The 17070-nt window shown below is 35.1% G+C and overlaps 2 protein-coding genes across 2 annotated transcripts; both read right to left on the reverse strand.

Moving 5' to 3' along the window:
• Nucleotides 1-13887: 13887 nt before the first annotated feature.
• Nucleotides 13888-16836, reverse strand: LOC115987828 (eukaryotic peptide chain release factor subunit 1-3-like). Its single transcript, XM_031111433.1, has 2 exons — nucleotides 16763-16836; nucleotides 13888-15408 (listed from the first exon to the last, which is right to left on the reverse strand). Exon 2 carries the CDS (start codon nucleotides 14795-14797, stop codon nucleotides 13934-13936), a length of 864 nt encoding a protein of 287 aa, XP_030967293.1. The 5' UTR covers nucleotides 14798-15408; nucleotides 16763-16836; the 3' UTR covers nucleotides 13888-13933.
• On the reverse strand, nucleotides 14816-15376 carry LOC115986058 (eukaryotic peptide chain release factor subunit 1-1-like). Its single transcript, XM_031108921.1, has one exon. The coding sequence runs from the start codon at nucleotides 15374-15376 to the stop codon at nucleotides 14816-14818; it is 561 nt and encodes a 186-aa protein (XP_030964781.1).
• Nucleotides 16837-17070: the final 234 nt, after the last annotated feature.

The following is a 17070-nucleotide window of genomic DNA, read 5'->3' on the forward strand; positions in this document are numbered from 1 at the left end:
ACTGGTGGGTGTTTTTATGTTGGAGCTAATCTCGTTGCTTGGATGAGTAAAAAGCAAAATTTTGTGTCATTGTCGACTACCGAGGCAGAATATATTGCTGCTGGAAGTTGTTACTCACAACTTCTTTGGATGAAAAAGGTTTTAACTGATTATGGGATATCCCAAGATACCATGGTTGTTTATTGTGATAACTCTAGTGCTATTGACATATCTAAGAACCTTGTTCAACATTCTAAGACTAAGTACATAGAGATTAGGTATCACTTCATTGGGGATCTTGTTGAAAGAAAGATTGTGTGTCTTGAGTATATTCCTATTGAACGTCAAAATGCCAACATTTTCACCAAACCTCATGATAGAAGTAATTTTGAGACTCTTCGTCAAGTAATTGGTGTGATTCTATATCCCTGATCGGTCTTGGTCTTCATGGTCCTTATGCTTCATTGCTCTACCCTTTGTGACCATTGTTCTTTGGTTTTGTTTTTTGTTTTTTTTTTTTTTTTCTAGGATTTGCATTGCATAACATTCATGCATTTCATTCTAGATGTTTTTTTTTAATAAAAAAAAAAGGAAGATAAAGGAAGCAAATTATATTTTGTACTATTCTTCTTGGTTTTTGAAGAACAAGGTTGGTCAATTTATTTTCACATAACATGTCATTTGTACCTTATTTAGCTTTGATGAGCTTACTTATTGCACTTTACTAGTTGAAGCTTTGTAGTGCATGTTGTGTGGGAAAGATGTTTATGGTTTTTGATTACTCTGTCTTAATCTTGAAGTCACATGTTTTTGATTGTCGGACTTGAACTTTTAGAGAAAGGCATAAATAACCATCTCACCACTATTGACTAGCCAATCATGAACGCCTTAGTGCATATCATAAGATTTTGTGCTCGAGAAAGTGTAGCACATGCACGAAAAGAACATAAGGTGAAGTCTCGGTTTAAATTGTTTAATACATAAAATTGGTGTGTACTATTATGCTTGATGCCAAAATCACATGACATAAAATTTGTGTGTATATTATAAGGCATAAATTCAAGAAACTTACATGATTACAAACTTATGATCTATGAGCTGTGGGAGTTATATGATGTAACTCTTTAGGTGATAATCTCTTTTAAATTCTCTGTGATAAATTTTGTAGACTTTGTGATTGATTGCTATTCACATATCACCTCACATGTATCTCAAGTTTTTGCTAGTTGCACACACTACACGAGTTACTATTTGCTAAACTTTTTACATGTTATTGTGTGTGTTTATGGTCTGACCAACCAAGTTTTGCAAATACTTTGAATTTTGTGCAAAATTAATTTGTTGCTTGAAAATTTATGGAGAATGCAAGAAATTTTATTTTTGGGAATTTTGGGCTTAAAATTCTTGTTTTTTGAAAGTCACATCATCACATACTCATGCATATTGCTCTTGAATTTCAATGCTTAGAGTTGATTCTGATTTTTTTTCAAAAAACTGTGTTTTTCCTCAAAATTAGTGAGCCTCTGCCCATTTCAATCGATTCATTCTATTTTTCGATCAATCGAATTTTTTTTAAAATGTTAGAGAGAGTCTCTGTCTGTTTCGATCGATCGAGCCTGATTTTCGATCGATCGAACTCTTTTAAAATTGTTTTTGTTAAAGTCTCTGTTTGTTTCGATCGATCGAGGCTGTTTTTCAATCGATCGAAACTCATGAATCATGTTTTTTTTTTTTTAAAAAGTCAGATTGGACTTTTTCAAAGGCACTTTTTCAAAACTTTTCAAACTTTCCTCTCTCTCTTCGACTTGGCTAGGCTCCACCAAGGATTTTTTGTCGTTTTCCTCCGAAATTTTTGCAAGGTTTTTGTCCTTCCTTTTTGCCCTTCCTTTTGCATTTTATTTCATGTTTTCATGCATTTTTCATGCATATTCATTGGGTATTTTCGGCACCTTTCATATTTTGGGGTTTTTGATGATTCAAACCTTATTTTGTGAAATTGATCTTTGGGTTTTTGTTCTAGGATGTTATTATCATGATTCTTGTGGTTTAATTGATCAATTTCGTGGTTTTTGAAAAATTGAAAATTCTAGGGTTTGAAATTGATCGAAATTGGGGATTTTGTTCAAATTGGGTTAAATTGATAAAATTGGTTTGTTGATTTGATGTATTTGGTCATTAATTTTTGAACTCTATCATGTATAATGATCAATTCGTCAATATCTTTCAAATTGATTAAGTGGTTTTCCAAATTATGGGGTTTTTGTGTTAATACCTCTTTGTTCAAGCCAATTTTGTAAATTTAAACTTTTTTGGACTTAATTGCGCTGCATTAGGACATGCATCATGCCATTTAAATTGTTCATGCATCATATAGATTTTTGTTCTATATTTTTTTGTGCTAACTTGCAATCTGCCGTTGGTTTTTTTTTTTTTTTTGCTCTGTGTTTTGGTCCTTATCCTAGCACCATGCCTAGGAAAACTAGAGCCCATAGGACCCCTTCCACTTCCTTTGAGTCTCCCTCTAGGAGTAAGGTGTTTAGGAATGATAAGTGCAGAGAGGCCTTTGATACCTTGAACAGTAAGCGTAAGATGTGGGCTGAGCGAGCTGTAGTTTTAGATGAACTTGATCCAGCCATTAGGGCTAACTTTGAGTCTAGAGGTTGGTTGTCTCTCTTAGAGATAGATCATCCACCCCCGACTGCCCTGATTAGAGAGTTCTTCTCGAACCTCTCTTGCCACGTCTATAATTCCAACACCCTTGTTAGGAGTTGGATACGAGGTGTTGAGTTCACCATTACCCCTTAGGTAGTGGCTGAGGCTCTTAGGGTTCCAGTTGTTCGGGAGCCTGACTATCCCTATGATGAGTCACCCTCTTTAGATATTATCATGTCATACATCACTGGGTCATCTATCCAGTGGGGCTCTGATCCTCGGATCACGTCCGCTGAGCTTACCGAGACTGCCTATCTTTTCTTTAGGATAGCATGTCATTCGTTGTGGCTTATTTCTCATTTTCACACCAACCCTGTAGAGCGATGTGTGTTTTTGTATGCTTTTGTTTCTGGTGCATCGATCAGTTTCCCTCATTTGTTCCTTAGTTCTTTGAACGAGATTCATAGGAGTTCTGTCGTAGGGCATGCGCTTATTCATCCTATTTTCATTCATATGATTTTGCTCTTTTTAGGTTTAGATGGTTTCCCTTCTGGTGAGCCTGTTCATGTAGTTGCTCCTATAGGTGCCACCTTTCTTAGATAGAGGGCTGCTCACTTGAGAGTTGCTCCTTCGCGTTCTAGGGGTGCGTCATCTAGTGCTGTTCCCCCTCCTCCCTCTTCTACAGGTGCTGATGCTGCTGAGACATCGGGTGTTGCTGCTGATGCTGATGTTCCTCCACCGACTGCTTTGGATGATTCAGACATTCGACGTACGTTGGATCATGTCTTGACCGTTCAGGCGGCTCATGGACAGATTTTGGTGGACGTGCTCGATGAAATCCGTGCCTTGCGTGCGGAGTTGACGCAGTTTAGACCACCTCCCTTTTGATGATGGATTTTGTTTGCCCTTTGGCATTCCGTCACAAAAAGGGGAAGTACTTTGTAGAGCTTTTGTTTTCACGGGGAGAGTATTTCTTTGGTTGGAGCTTGTGGAGTTTAGATTGTATCTAGGTGCTTCACATTATATTTTACCTTTTTAGCTCTTGCCATGTTTTTTTATGGAATATTCATGTTAGAGGGAGTATTTTTTGTTGGTACTTTATATGTTTCTTGTTTCAAACTGTTTATTGATTTATATTTTTGAGTTATTCATTGATATATATCTTTATTGTGTGTTGTTTGAAATCAAGAATTTAATTTGTTTACTTGTATTGCTTCCACACATGCGGTTATGCATTTTGTTTAGTGTTTCAGGAAATATACAGGTTGATTCAATTGAACTGCTGTCTACACTTGCAGCTGATGGATAGTAGTTAGATTGAATTTGTTTTTATGAGCATAATTTTTGTATAGGGCTTTTATTTTGTAAACTTTGAGCTTCTAGTTGTGTTTTGTCACAGATTGCCAAAGGGAGAGTTTGTTAGGTTCTAAAGACTTAGGATTTTATGTATTTAGAACTGTAATTTGTATTGTTGGCAAACCATGATCAAAATAATGTGTTTAGAAGTGTTTTAGTCTTGCTCAAAGTTGTGCATTTATGTAAAGTTGGAATCGAGCTTAATGCAGAAAAGATTAATGCATTTCGGCCTGGCTCGATCGATCCAAGCTCGGGCAGAATGTTTTTCTGCAAAATTTCCAACTCAGCCATAGTTGTTTTAAAATGTTTTTATGGTTTCTAATTTGTCCTAATATAAAAGGCAAACCCTAACCACGTTTTAGTATTGCTCATATTGCGGTTTGTGTAAATCTCTTGTGAGATCTATAGGAACTTTCTTTTACACAAACTTAGGGTTTTCAAGGAGAAGATTTATTTACAGCTTGGTGATCAACTCAGTTGCTGCCATTGAAGCTTAAAGAAAACACAAGTGGGTGTGCTTGTATCTGGTGGTAAATCCAAGAAAGAAGGAGTCTGTGAATTCGGAGCTTGCACGTGGTCGTGTCAGTAAGTTCTACTAGTTGGTAGCAATAAGAAGTCGAGTGTGGGGGCTTGTAAGTCTTATTATATGAACTTCGATTCTTTCAAGATAGTGAATTCAAGTTTACCTTGAGGATAGCTAGGTCAAATCCCCCCCAGGTTTTTACCGGTTTGGTTTCCTGAGTGATTATATCTTGTGTTATTTATTTTCCGCTGCTTTGCATGTTTTGATCTTTATTATTATGATAACCTAGACTTGTTAAATTGGACTAAGTAACAACTTGGCTAATTACCTAGGTTAAATCAATTGTTTTTAAGGGTTCTAAAAACCATCATACTTTGCATGTTTTGATCTTTGTTATTGTGATAACCTAGACTTGTTAAATTAGACTAAGTAACAACTTGGCTAATTACCTAAGTTAAATCAATTGTTTTTAAGGGGTGTAAAAACCATCATTATGTATGTTATTATGTATGACTTAAAGTTGTGATTAATAAAGTTGCTTTATTTTTATCTAAAATTATGGTAACATGAATATTTAGACATTATCATATAATTCATGAGATGCATAATATGTGATTTATGTGAAAGTCACAGAAGATATAAATCACAAGTTCTTTGTAAACTCAAAATTTTAGTTCATAGTCAGTGATGAAATTGGGCATTTCATCTGCGAAGACTATAACATATCAACTAAGATGATTTGTCTTGATCATGGAAATGGAAACTTCTAGTTGATATGTTAATACATTTTAAGAGTTAAAATATATTGAATTGGACCACTGTAAGATTTATTATTCTCCTAACGACTGTCAAATGAATAATAAATCTCACGAATTTTATTTACATGAACTCTTAATCCTGAGAGAATAATGGACTTGATCATGAAGTGTAGGTTACTTTGATATATCAGGAGTGAGATCTAAAATTACGATCAAAACCTCAATGTGTTGGACAGCCATATTTAGTGTTGATGGAATATATATTCTCAAAATGGAATTCATAGTCTCTTAACGAAAATACAAAATATTCCCTTGAGATAAGTTTAATGGGTTTGTTATTTAGAATGTTAGGCCTAACTACTTTAGTAAATAGTTACTAAAGTATATATTTATGAAATCGGATTTCATAAATATATGATGAATAACTTAAAGGACTAAACCTAGTACTTAAGGATTAAGATGTAGTAATTTATAAAGTGACAGTCTATATACATGACTTTGTATTACTATAAATATTTTATGAAGGGATTACATGTACAATAAAGTCTTGGAATATAATTTATTAATAAGGCCTAGAATGCAATGATATTTATATAGTAGTATTAAATATAATTAATGTTAATTTTGGACTTATCAAGAGTTGACAGAAAAGCCCAAGGCCCACTGGAGTTAGTGTCTTATTTGTTCCTTTTTGGTCTCACTCCAATCCACATACTAAAACCCAATTGGAAATGCCCAAAAGGCTAGCCTAATTAGATAATCAGTTATAAGAAGAGAAACATACTGAATTTTTATAAGAATATGAAATGGTTTGTATGTAAGGGTTAGACACTCTCTCATTCTCCCTTGAACAAATTCATAGAAACTAATTGAGAGACTACACTTCTTGGGCATAAGTGGAATTGGAGTGAAGATTAAAAGTGTTCTCAAGAACTTCTGATCTTTGGTTTTGAAATTCATCATACTAAGGTACACTCTCTTATTCTTAAATTCTGAAATTTACATAGTACATGTTATCAATTGCGAATGAAGTAGATCCATTAATTTTCTGCTGCATATGTTTTGTATGCAATACAAACATGTATTTTTCCAACAGCAAGAGGTTAGAAGAGATTTTGTAACAGTTTAGGCATGCTCAAAGACAAGCTGAGGAGAGAGGTAAACTAATGTGGCACTTAATTGGAAAGTCTTACTGGCTAGAAGAATATAGAAAGTCTTTCAATTCTATGTGCCATTTGGCAAACTTGGTTTTTAAAGAAAAAAAAAATCTAAGATATTGAATTGCTGTAGATAGAGAAGAAATTGACTGAAAGCCAAAATCACTTTTGCTTACTTCATGAAGTAATATGTGATCCTCTTGCAACAAACCTTGCACACAACCTAAACTGCATAAAGAGGAATTTAGTATTACAATTCATTAGTACCTTTTTAAACTTAAAGGAAGAGCAAGTCAAACAAAGGAGCTTGACTATCCTATACAGATTGCACTTGTAAAGAAATACCAAACCAAAAGTTTGATAATGCAGTTTTATAGCCACTGTGCTTAAAAAAGAAATCATTAATACAAATATTAGTGAAACTAAATATAATTGTTAGGACATATGTGATTCAATGTTATGAACATATGTCAACATTTTATGTAATTGACTAATCCTTTGACAAAACGCACTTTACTTGTAATTGGGTAGATCTAGGATGTGTTTAATACTTCAGGAAACAAGGTTTCAAGTTCAAGTGTTAAAGTCATGCAAGTTTGTCCAAGAATCAAGTGAGAAAGTGCGGGATTTTAAAGCTCGACAACTAGCATCTATCGAGGTTTAAAAGCTGCTTCAGCCCGTGGCTCGACAGCTAGCTCGATAGATGGCTATCTATCGAGGTTTATGAAATTCAGTTTTTCAAGTTGACTTTCATCCAATCCGTAAATGTATGTTTGGGCTTTCTTTTCTCACAACCCTAAACATATATAAGGATTATTTGAGGGCCGTAAAAGGTTGTACAAGTTGCATAAGAGCACAATTCCACAAGTGTGAAGAAGAGTGTGACCGAAAACCGAGTTCACCCTAATTCTTCTTTCTCTTGAAGAAGCTGCTGTGTTTTGTACACCATAGGGTTTTGTGACCAAGCAACTTCATGATCTTCATCGTGTGATGAACTAAAGAACTTTGCAATCAATATCCTTCTCAAGTTGGTGATCAAGTCGCGTACTGGGATCCACGCAAATTGGTTAGTCATGTACTGGGAGTCGTGCATTGAAAATGAGAGATTATCACTACAAAACAAGTCTAATTGAGTATTGGGGTAAGGGTTTAATTGTAGGTTGGTAGAAGGTACTGGAATTCCTTTACTTGTAACCGCTTGTTTTGATAATAGTAGATTCTCGAGAGTGGTGACCTTAAAATCAACCGGTGGGGTTTTTGCTGTGTAAGTTTTCCCCATTCATAAACAAATTACCATGTCAATTTATTTTCCGTTGCATAATTTAGTTAATTGGTGATTTTTTTGTGTTGCCATGTACAATTGCATGTTAATTTGATTAATTAATAAAGTTGGCTAATTAATTAATTAATTTATCACAAAGGGTCAATACGTTTTTGGCCTATCAATAATAATCATTGCAATATATTGTCTTCTTATTCTTCAAAGTAAAGACTTAAAAATTTGCTTCCATTAGTCTACATATCAAAAGTCTTCATTAAGCAGGGCATATATAATATGTGTAGATTGTGGTGATCCTTTTAAAAATTCGCTTTCAATTATCCTCAACCCTCAATGGTTAATGACAAATTATTCACCTTTAAAATATAATTACTTTCTTATCCATAAGTAAGTTAATTTGTTTCCACTTATGTCAATTAGAGGCTGATACATCATAAAACCAACATCAGCATGAACAACTACAAAGAAAACCCAATGAATGCATGCTATGTATCTACAACTGTAGTGCTTTCAATCAAATTTTCCCAAATTTAATTGTTTCTATTCCCAAAAAAAATACAGAACAAATGAAAATAAATTATAAAATCATCAAGATAGAAATATAATTAATCAATTTTCTTTCAAGCATTTTATCAAACATTATGGATTCAAAATAAAATATATTCCTACTCTTGGGCTCTTTGCAATGCGAATCCACTACAAAAGTTTCGCTTCCACTAGCATTTTGATTATGACTCATTCCACATTGATACATGGGTTTGTGTTGTTGATTGTTGGTGATGTGGAAGAGCTCGATCTTTTAGTTAAGATTTTCCCTCACAGATGCCCAACAAAAGTAGATTATTTAATCAACTCAGGCTTAACCTTAGGATCCTAACAATATCAAATTTGATCATTTTTCTTAATCACATCAGCATATAACATATTTAAACCACTCACCTAAAGACCAAGTTATAAATTATAGAAACGGTGTGGGCCAATAAATATCTCAACCAATAAAGATATCAAAACAAAACAAACAAATCACTTCGATTAGCAAATAATAGCAAAAAACGAACAAACAAAGTTAGTATTTTGTACCCCTTAGATGACGGTTTTGATATTCATTGGCTAGTGGTTGTTCCTCCTTTGGGTTAGTAACCTGTAAAGTTGAAGGTTTGATTTTCTCTAGCCTGTGTTCCCTTAAACATTGCCAACCGCAAACTCAATACCTAAAAAAAAAAATTGAACTAAAAGAAACAAAGAGGGATTCAGCAATCAATAAAAGGAGACAAACACAAAAGTACACGTTAAATTGAAGGGTACTAAAAAGTTTAAGAGAGAGAAAGAGGTAGCAACCAAGAGTGAAAGGGAGAGAATACTTTCAATATATTGTGTAAAATGAGCGAATGAATTACACAATAAGACTCTGTTTAGTTATATACATACAAATGAGTGAGAGAGATAAGAGAGAAAGAGAGAGAGAGTAGCGTAACAGTACGAAATTAGTTATAACTGATTTTAACAACTAAACACACATGCTTAACAGTAATTTAGATGCTAACCAACTGCCTAATAATCTAAACTCTACGTTTCACATTCTTTTTAAGTGATACGGTGGGTTTTGTTGTTGGTCTTTTAACTCTGAGCATTAGACTCAAAATGGCACCGTTGCACCTGTCTGCATATTTCATCAGTAGTAGTTGCATCATCTGGCTACATCAACTGCATCTACTCTACATCCCCACTCAAACACATGGGGAAATGCCACATGAGTTTGGAGACAAGCCTCTAGAATTGAGGAGATGGAAGACCTTTTGTGAGAATGTCAGCTAATTGATCCTGAGAAGAGACAAATTGAACTTGAAGATCATGACGAAGAACTCATTCTTGAACAAAATGGTAGTCCACCTCAATGTGCTTCGTGCGAGCATGAAAAACAAGATTTTAGAAGATGGCAGGAGCAGAAACATTGTCACACCATAAGATGGGAGGATGAGGAAGAAAGACACCAAAGTCTTTAAGCAACATTCTTATCCAACAAAGCTCAATAACTGAGGATGCCAAAGCCCTGTATTCTGCCTCAGTGGAGGAACAAGAGACAATTGATTGTTTCTTTGCAAACCAAGTATTAAGGGAATTACCAAGAAACACCAAAATACCAGAGACAAACTTCCTATCCATAGGATCTCTAGCCTAGTCAGCATCACTATAGGCAGAAATTCACAAAGGACTAGGGGTAAAAGCCAAACCTTGATGAATGGTACCCTGGAGATACCTCAATATCCTTTTAGCAGCTTGAAGATGATTACCAGTTAGAGAGCTCATGAATTGACAGGCTTATTGAATAGCAAATGACAAGTTAGGTCTAGTAAAGGCAAGGTATTGTAAAGCCCCTACCGTGCTCCTGTAGAGGGTAGCTAGGTAGGATCAGGCAAGAGAGAACTATCATTGGCAACAAGGTGAGTAGCAGGAGAGTAGGGAGTCTTGTAGGGCTTACAATCAGACATGGAGAACTTATGAAGCAAATCCAGTGTGTATTTTGTTTGATGAACAAACAAGCCAAATGGGGTATAGTCAATTTGAAGCCCCAATAAGTAATGCAACCTTTCCAAGTCCTTAAGATCAAAATCCTTACTCAAAGTGCCAAAAAGAGTGGAAAAAAAGGAAGGATGATTACCAGTGACAATAATGTCATCCACATAAAGCAAAAAAAAAACACAATATGAGAATCATGATCGTAGATAATAAAAAAATTGCCATCTGCCCTAGAAGCCACAAATCCAATATGCAGTAATTGAGTACTAAACCTCTCAAACCAAGCTTTAGGAGCTTGTTTCAAGCCATAGAAAGCCTTATGTAACAAACAGACATGATTAGGGCAAGACTGATCAACATAGCCTTAAGGCTGAGCCATATACACCTCTTCCTTTAGCACACCATGTAGAAAAGCATTGTTCACATCTAATCACTTTAAAGACCAACCATAAGTCACTACAAGAGCCAAAAGTAATCGCATTGTAGCTGGCTTAACCACAGGACTAAAAGTTTTTCATAGTCTAAACCATAGTGCTGAAGGAACACCCTGGCCACCAACCGAGCCTTGTACCTGGCTATAGTGCATCACTGTTCCTTTTGAGCTTATATACCCATTTGCAAGTAACAATATTTTTATCATCAGAAGGAGGAACAAGTGACCAAGTCTGCTGCCTGGGAAATGAGTGAAACTCTGAATCCATAGCAACAACCCACTAAGGGTATCTTGCAGCCACAACAAAGGATGAGGGCTCCTGATATGCATAATCAGTGGTGACTTGAAGAACTATAGGCTTGTGTATACCAAGTTTAGACCTGGTGAGCATGGGATGTTTATTCACAGGAATAGAAATATCAAGTGAGGAAGAAGAAGAAGAAGGTAAGCTAGGATCAACATTAGGAATGGAAGAAGCTAAATCATAAGGTGAATGAAGAACACAGGAAATTGGAGTAGAAGACTGAAACAAATCCAAAGAAAAACAATCAATTGAAGTATGAGTAGAGCTAGAGGAATTAGGAGTGGATGAAGATGAAGTAGAGGCAAAAGTGTTTGGAAACCATTTTGAATCAAGAATAGCAATTGAGAAAGGAACATGAGAAGTGATGAGATCAGACTTATGTTTAAAAGGAAACACATCTTCATTGAACAATCTTCATTGAACAAGGCATAGAAAACTATGTAAACATTGTTAGTATTAAGGTCCAAGCATAAATACCCTTTGGACAAAGGAGGGTAACCTAGAAACACACACTCCATAGACCTAGGCTATAGTTTTTGTTTATTATAAGGCCTAAGGTATTGGTAGCAGGCACATCCAAAGGTCCTAAAGGCAGTAAGAAAAGGTGACATGTGATTGACTTTTTCCCAAGGAGAAATCAAACCTAGAATAGAAGATGGCAGCCTATTAATAAAAAATGAGGCAGTGGAAAAGGCATAATACTAGTAACAAGGGCAAACCAGTTTCTACAATATGCCTATGTACTCTCTCTGAAATACCATTCTGTTGAGGGGTATGTGGACAAGAAGTTTGATGAAGTATGCCATGATCAGAAGAAAAAGACTTAAATTGAGAATTGATATATTCTCCACCATTATTAAATCTCAAAACTTTGATTTTAGAAGAGTATTGGTTCTCAATTAGATTCTTAAAGTGTTTAAACACATCAAACAACCCACTCTTTTGTTCAAGGAGAAAGAACCAAGTAAATCTAATAAAATCATCAATGAACACAACATAATAATTGTATCCAAACAAAGAAGTAATAGGTATTGTACCCCATACTTCAAAATGAACAATTTGTAACATGGAAGTAGATTGAATTTTGTGTTTGTTCAAGGGAAATTTGTGCATCTTTGCACTAATACAGAATTTACAAGAAGAACAACACTCATCAACTTTTTTGAAAGAAAAGTCATGATTAACAGACTGAATAACAGACTGTAGAAGTTTTGCACTTGGATGTCCAAGTCTTTTATGCTACAGTGAAATCTGAGCATACTTGACAAAACTGAAAGCAGAAACTGGTGCAATTTGATGAAGTGGAGAGGAAGATGAAGATGATGCAAGAAGATTTGATGAGGATGAGTCTAGAGAGGATGATGCAGGAATAGGATAGGGTGTCAAGAGGAGTATTTGTTTGGAAGGCTTGACTGAGGAACAGATCTTGAAGGCAGTTGAAGAACTAGTAAAAGTAGGGGCATCTCTTAAAGCATGATAAGTCTGCTATTGGATTGTTTGAAATGGAATAAATTAATACAATGGGAAAATCAATCCAATGTGTCTTTCCCAAAAGATTTTTATTTGAGTTCTATGTGTCTTTGTGTTGTGGCTTGATCAATTCATGTATTAGCATCTTCCATTTACTCTAACCAATATACCTCTTGGCCAATGTATGGCTGCAAACAGTGAGTTCATTTCAGAATTTGACCTCTGCTTCGGGTATTATTTTTACCTACTTGGTAATTACAGGTGATTAACTAGAGAATTGGCAAATTATAAGTCAATAAATCCTTGTTTTAGCTCCAATGTGTGTGTGTGTGTGTTTTTTTTTTTTTTTTTTTTTTTTTGGTTTCCTCAAAATGTTATCTTGTATTTATTGTCAACAAAAAAGAGGGTTATAAAATTTCCAAGGGGAAAAAAATTGACAGGTACAGTCAAGGGTGTAACTGTTTGTTGTATAAATGATATATATATGTGGCAACCAGATTAGCACTTAGGAAATCAAATGGTACAATAGAGCCTAGATCATATTATTTTTAAGACCAAATACTACTTTTGATGTTAAACCCTTTACATACAGAGTTACAGTTGAATACTTGTAGTAATATGATTGGGTAGACTGGTTAGTATTGTTGGAAACTCAACAAACTAAACGAGGAAAGTCTGGGTTTAAACCAATGACAGCTGTTGCAGAAACTTCTTGGGAGTGAAAACATATTTTAAGGGTTGGCTTAAAGGATGTGATTGATCAATACATTTTGATCATTTTGTTGGCAGAATTACCAAACTAGAAATCCCATAGTGTTAGCGTTTAAACTAATTTACTCTATCTGGCACATTTACCAATCTAAAACCCAAACATTCCAATTTAGTATCTTATTGAATTGGATACCATTCCTATCTAAAAAAAGAGTAAGTGTCATTTGGTATAGCTTATTTTCATTGATTTATTTTGCTAAACTGTAACTAAAAAGAGAGGAAGAAAGGCTAAACCAAACTGACACAAAACTCACTTGAAAAAGCAACCTACTTCATTGCACATTTTACTAGCATACTCATGCAATTATTCGATAGGTGATTAATATGGAACTGGCTTCAGTCCCTGCTTTTTTTTTCCCATGACACACATGCTTTGAAGCACCAAAGCAGCAGCAGCCCATCCACAACTCAGCAAGAAACAGCACCCAAAACTTAATATCAGTAACCTTTTATTATAGTATCAAAACTAGGATAAAACCACCAAGGATATCCATCAAACATTAACACAAATGACCAGGATTATAATAAATGTATTAAACAGAATTAAAAACATAAACTAAAGTCATAATAATGGAATAAATTTCACACGTTATCAAATTCCCAAAGCAATGGAAGCACCTGATATAGCACATTATTCTTCATGTGACTCTTACCCAGCTGCTCCAATCAGGTAAACATATCTCCTGTATTTTTTTTTTTTTTTTTGGAACAATCTAACGTCTAAATGAAATCACTTAATGAAGCTCCTTGGGTGTTTCCTCGATCTCCTGCACTGGTGCAGTCCTTTTTCCCCCATTCCCCTGCACAAGCATTGGGAAACTGTTGATTGGTTCGAATTCAGAATCATCACAAACTTCACCATCATCTTCAGAAGCATCATAAACTTCACCATCATCAGAAAACTCATCAAATGATCTTATATCGAGCTGATAGCAGAGTATTCCCCCAATCCCACCAAAACCTCTGCAGAACTGGGATCCTTCTTGAGATTTGTTGGTGACAAATTCAAGTGTGCAGCCAAACTTCTTGTATTCAGTAGCAAACCACTCCAGCAGAGGCATCTTTTCCTGCACCTCTAACTCAGCAGAGCCAACAGGAGCACAAAAATTACTCTGATCAGCCTCCTGCTCCTCATTCAAGTGCTTTATGATAATCTCACTAGTAGTGCTATTCTTCATCACATACCTATTAATATCTAGATTTTCCCATACAATAAGTATCTTAACAGCACCCATCTCCAAAGCTTTCAGTGTATCATCCACGCCAACAACATATTTCCCAGTGTCCAGGCTAATCTCCTCGAAGTATTTGCCTATCAAGCGCTTCTCCTTAATAAATTTCACATTGGACAGGATTTCCGAGGACAGCTCAATAGCCTGATTGAAACCAATCTCCCCTCCATAAGAGACATCTACCACCTTTAATATTTTGGCTTGAAGACGGGGATCAAACATGGCTGACTGACTGAGCTCAGTTTTTAAGTTAGCTGACCCAGCTAGTATTAATCCTGAAACATTGGGCTGGCTGGTGGAAGTATTGATGAAAAATTGTGTGGCAAGCTCTGCTGTCTTCCTCACATAGTTATGGCGTTTCTCCATCCGAAGACGGGCAAACCTTCAGGCTGATTGCCCTCCTCTTCCATGTTTCTTCGGAAGGTCAACACTAAATGTATGAAGAATTTCTCTGGTATTACCACTCAAAGTCCCAATAAGGGTCCCATTACCATCCATGACAATAAAGCCAAACTTGTCATCAGATTCTAAAAGCTCATTCAGCACTTCAGTATGAAACTTGTCGTCACAAAGGTAAAGAGATGCATTGATTGGCCTGAATGGCTCAAAATCGATTGTGACCTTCTTTTCCTTCCCATCCTCAGTTACAATTGTTCCCATGTAGAGCACAAGCCCATTGGGAGGAACTTTTTTGTAAAGTTTAAGTCTTTGCTGCGCAGATTTAATTGCCCCAAGCACAGATTGTTTATTTACCCTACTTTTAATGTTTAATGCAGTACTAAACTCATCCCCCAACATCTTGGTAGCCCGGGATATTTGATCACGTGGAGGCATGATTAGAGAAATCATACTTGTACCATTGCCTCTAGCAGCTTCAAGATCTTTGATCAATTTCTTGAACTTCCAAATCTCAATGTTCTTATCAGCTTCTTGTACATCTGCCATTGTGATATTAGACAGAAAAAGTAGTTGATTACCTGCACAAAAAAAAGAGGATAAAATCATCTCACATTTTAGAACAAAAAAGAGAAGAGCATATTGGCTAGGATTCCAAACTCGATTATGAATAAGAAAAGTAAAAGATAAATGACAAAATAAAGGTCACATATTCATGGACAGAAGATGCAGTAACTCATGGCAGCAGTGTATTAATTGGTGAATCAAAAAAAGCATCATCAGAACCAATGATAAGTTATGTCTAGAAACTCCAAAACACTACTTCAACATGAACTAAATATCAACGAGGTGACACTATCCAGAATTCCTATTTCAAGTGAAGCTCAAATCTTCCAACAAGAAGATATCAACATGCACTAAAAGATCCATGTCTATCTTCACTCTTCAGCCATGTTAATGGCCAAAATGAGACAATACCACCTTTTTTTTTGGTTAAGAAAAAGGTAAGTAGAGACAATACCGCCTAATACATATTATTATGATACACACAGAGACAACAACACAGCAGTAGCACTCTTATCATGAGACTAATAGAACAGGTATTACTACAACATAGCAGTAGCACTTATCATGAGACTAATAGAACAGGTATTACTAAATACTAAGAGTAATATGTACAGCTTACAAATATACTTTGGCACACTTTCAACAAAAAGTTTTTAGTAAAAAGCTAGATAACAGACACTAAAACTACTTCAAGCTTCGCAAAAAATTCTAGTGAAATTGAAACCGTGTCTACTTGACAATACTATATATGCTTGTACATATAGGCAAATTACCACCGCATGAAATTTGAAACAAATCTTGCTAAAACTGCACTTGAGAATGTAAACATTCCTTTAATGCCAAACTAGTATAAAATTAAAACTTATTCGTCAATTATCCTTTCGAAACACTATTGCCAAATTAGTATTAAAATATCATCTCAAAAATTCTTACTAGTCAAAATGCTTTAATAAAACAATGTCAAATCAGTTTCTATGTTTTCCTAAATATAATTTAGATATGTTATTGCTCCAATAGTGTATAGATCAATTCAAAATCCACAAAAATATCCAACAATTTTGCAAACCAGAATAATAATAATAATAATAATAATAATAGATTAAAATCAGTAAATCACGCAATTCTTACATAATTTATGATCAGAAATATCCAACAAAAAATCATTAGAAATCATGAAAAATCAAAGAGAAAAACACACAATTCTGCAAATACATTACCAAATACTTTAGAATCAAAGGTATTCAGATTGATTGACGTAGCACAAAACAAAAATACAAAAAGCAAAAACATAATAAAACCCTAAGCAAAGCCTAATATTAATATTATCACCACAGATTGAAAAAAAAAAAAAAAAAAGATTGAACAGACCTGAAGGAGGTTTTTCTTCCACGTGTGTTCTAGGACTCTGAGGTTGATTTAAAAACCAAAAAGAAAGAGGTTGTGATTATGATCCTCTCTTGTGGTTTGGTATTCTAGGATGAGCAGTAAAATAAATTTTGTTACAAACTGAATTTATAGTACCAACTACTAACCCTACTGCCATGTGCGGCTTTAGTATTCTTGTGTTTCACGTATCTTGTATTCTTGTGTTTCACGTATACGAGATCTCAACCTAGTCTCCCTCTAATGGCCATCGGGCTTTGTGGGTTTTGGTGGGCTCAGACACATTTGCATGG

This window comes from Quercus lobata, chromosome 4, assembly GCF_001633185.2.
Source record: "Quercus lobata isolate SW786 chromosome 4, ValleyOak3.0 Primary Assembly, whole genome shotgun sequence".
NCBI classification, from domain to species: domain Eukaryota; kingdom Viridiplantae; phylum Streptophyta; class Magnoliopsida; order Fagales; family Fagaceae; genus Quercus; species Quercus lobata.

Bases quoted from the DNA above. Each gene is read 5' to 3' on its own strand.
- LOC115986058 (XM_031108921.1), bottom strand. From the start codon at position 15,376: ATGGCAGATGTACAAGAAGCTGATAAGAACATTGAGATTTGGAAGTTC.
- LOC115987828 (XM_031111433.1), bottom strand. From the start codon at position 14,797: ATGGAGAAACGCCATAACTATGTGAGGAAGACAGCAGAGCTTGCCACA.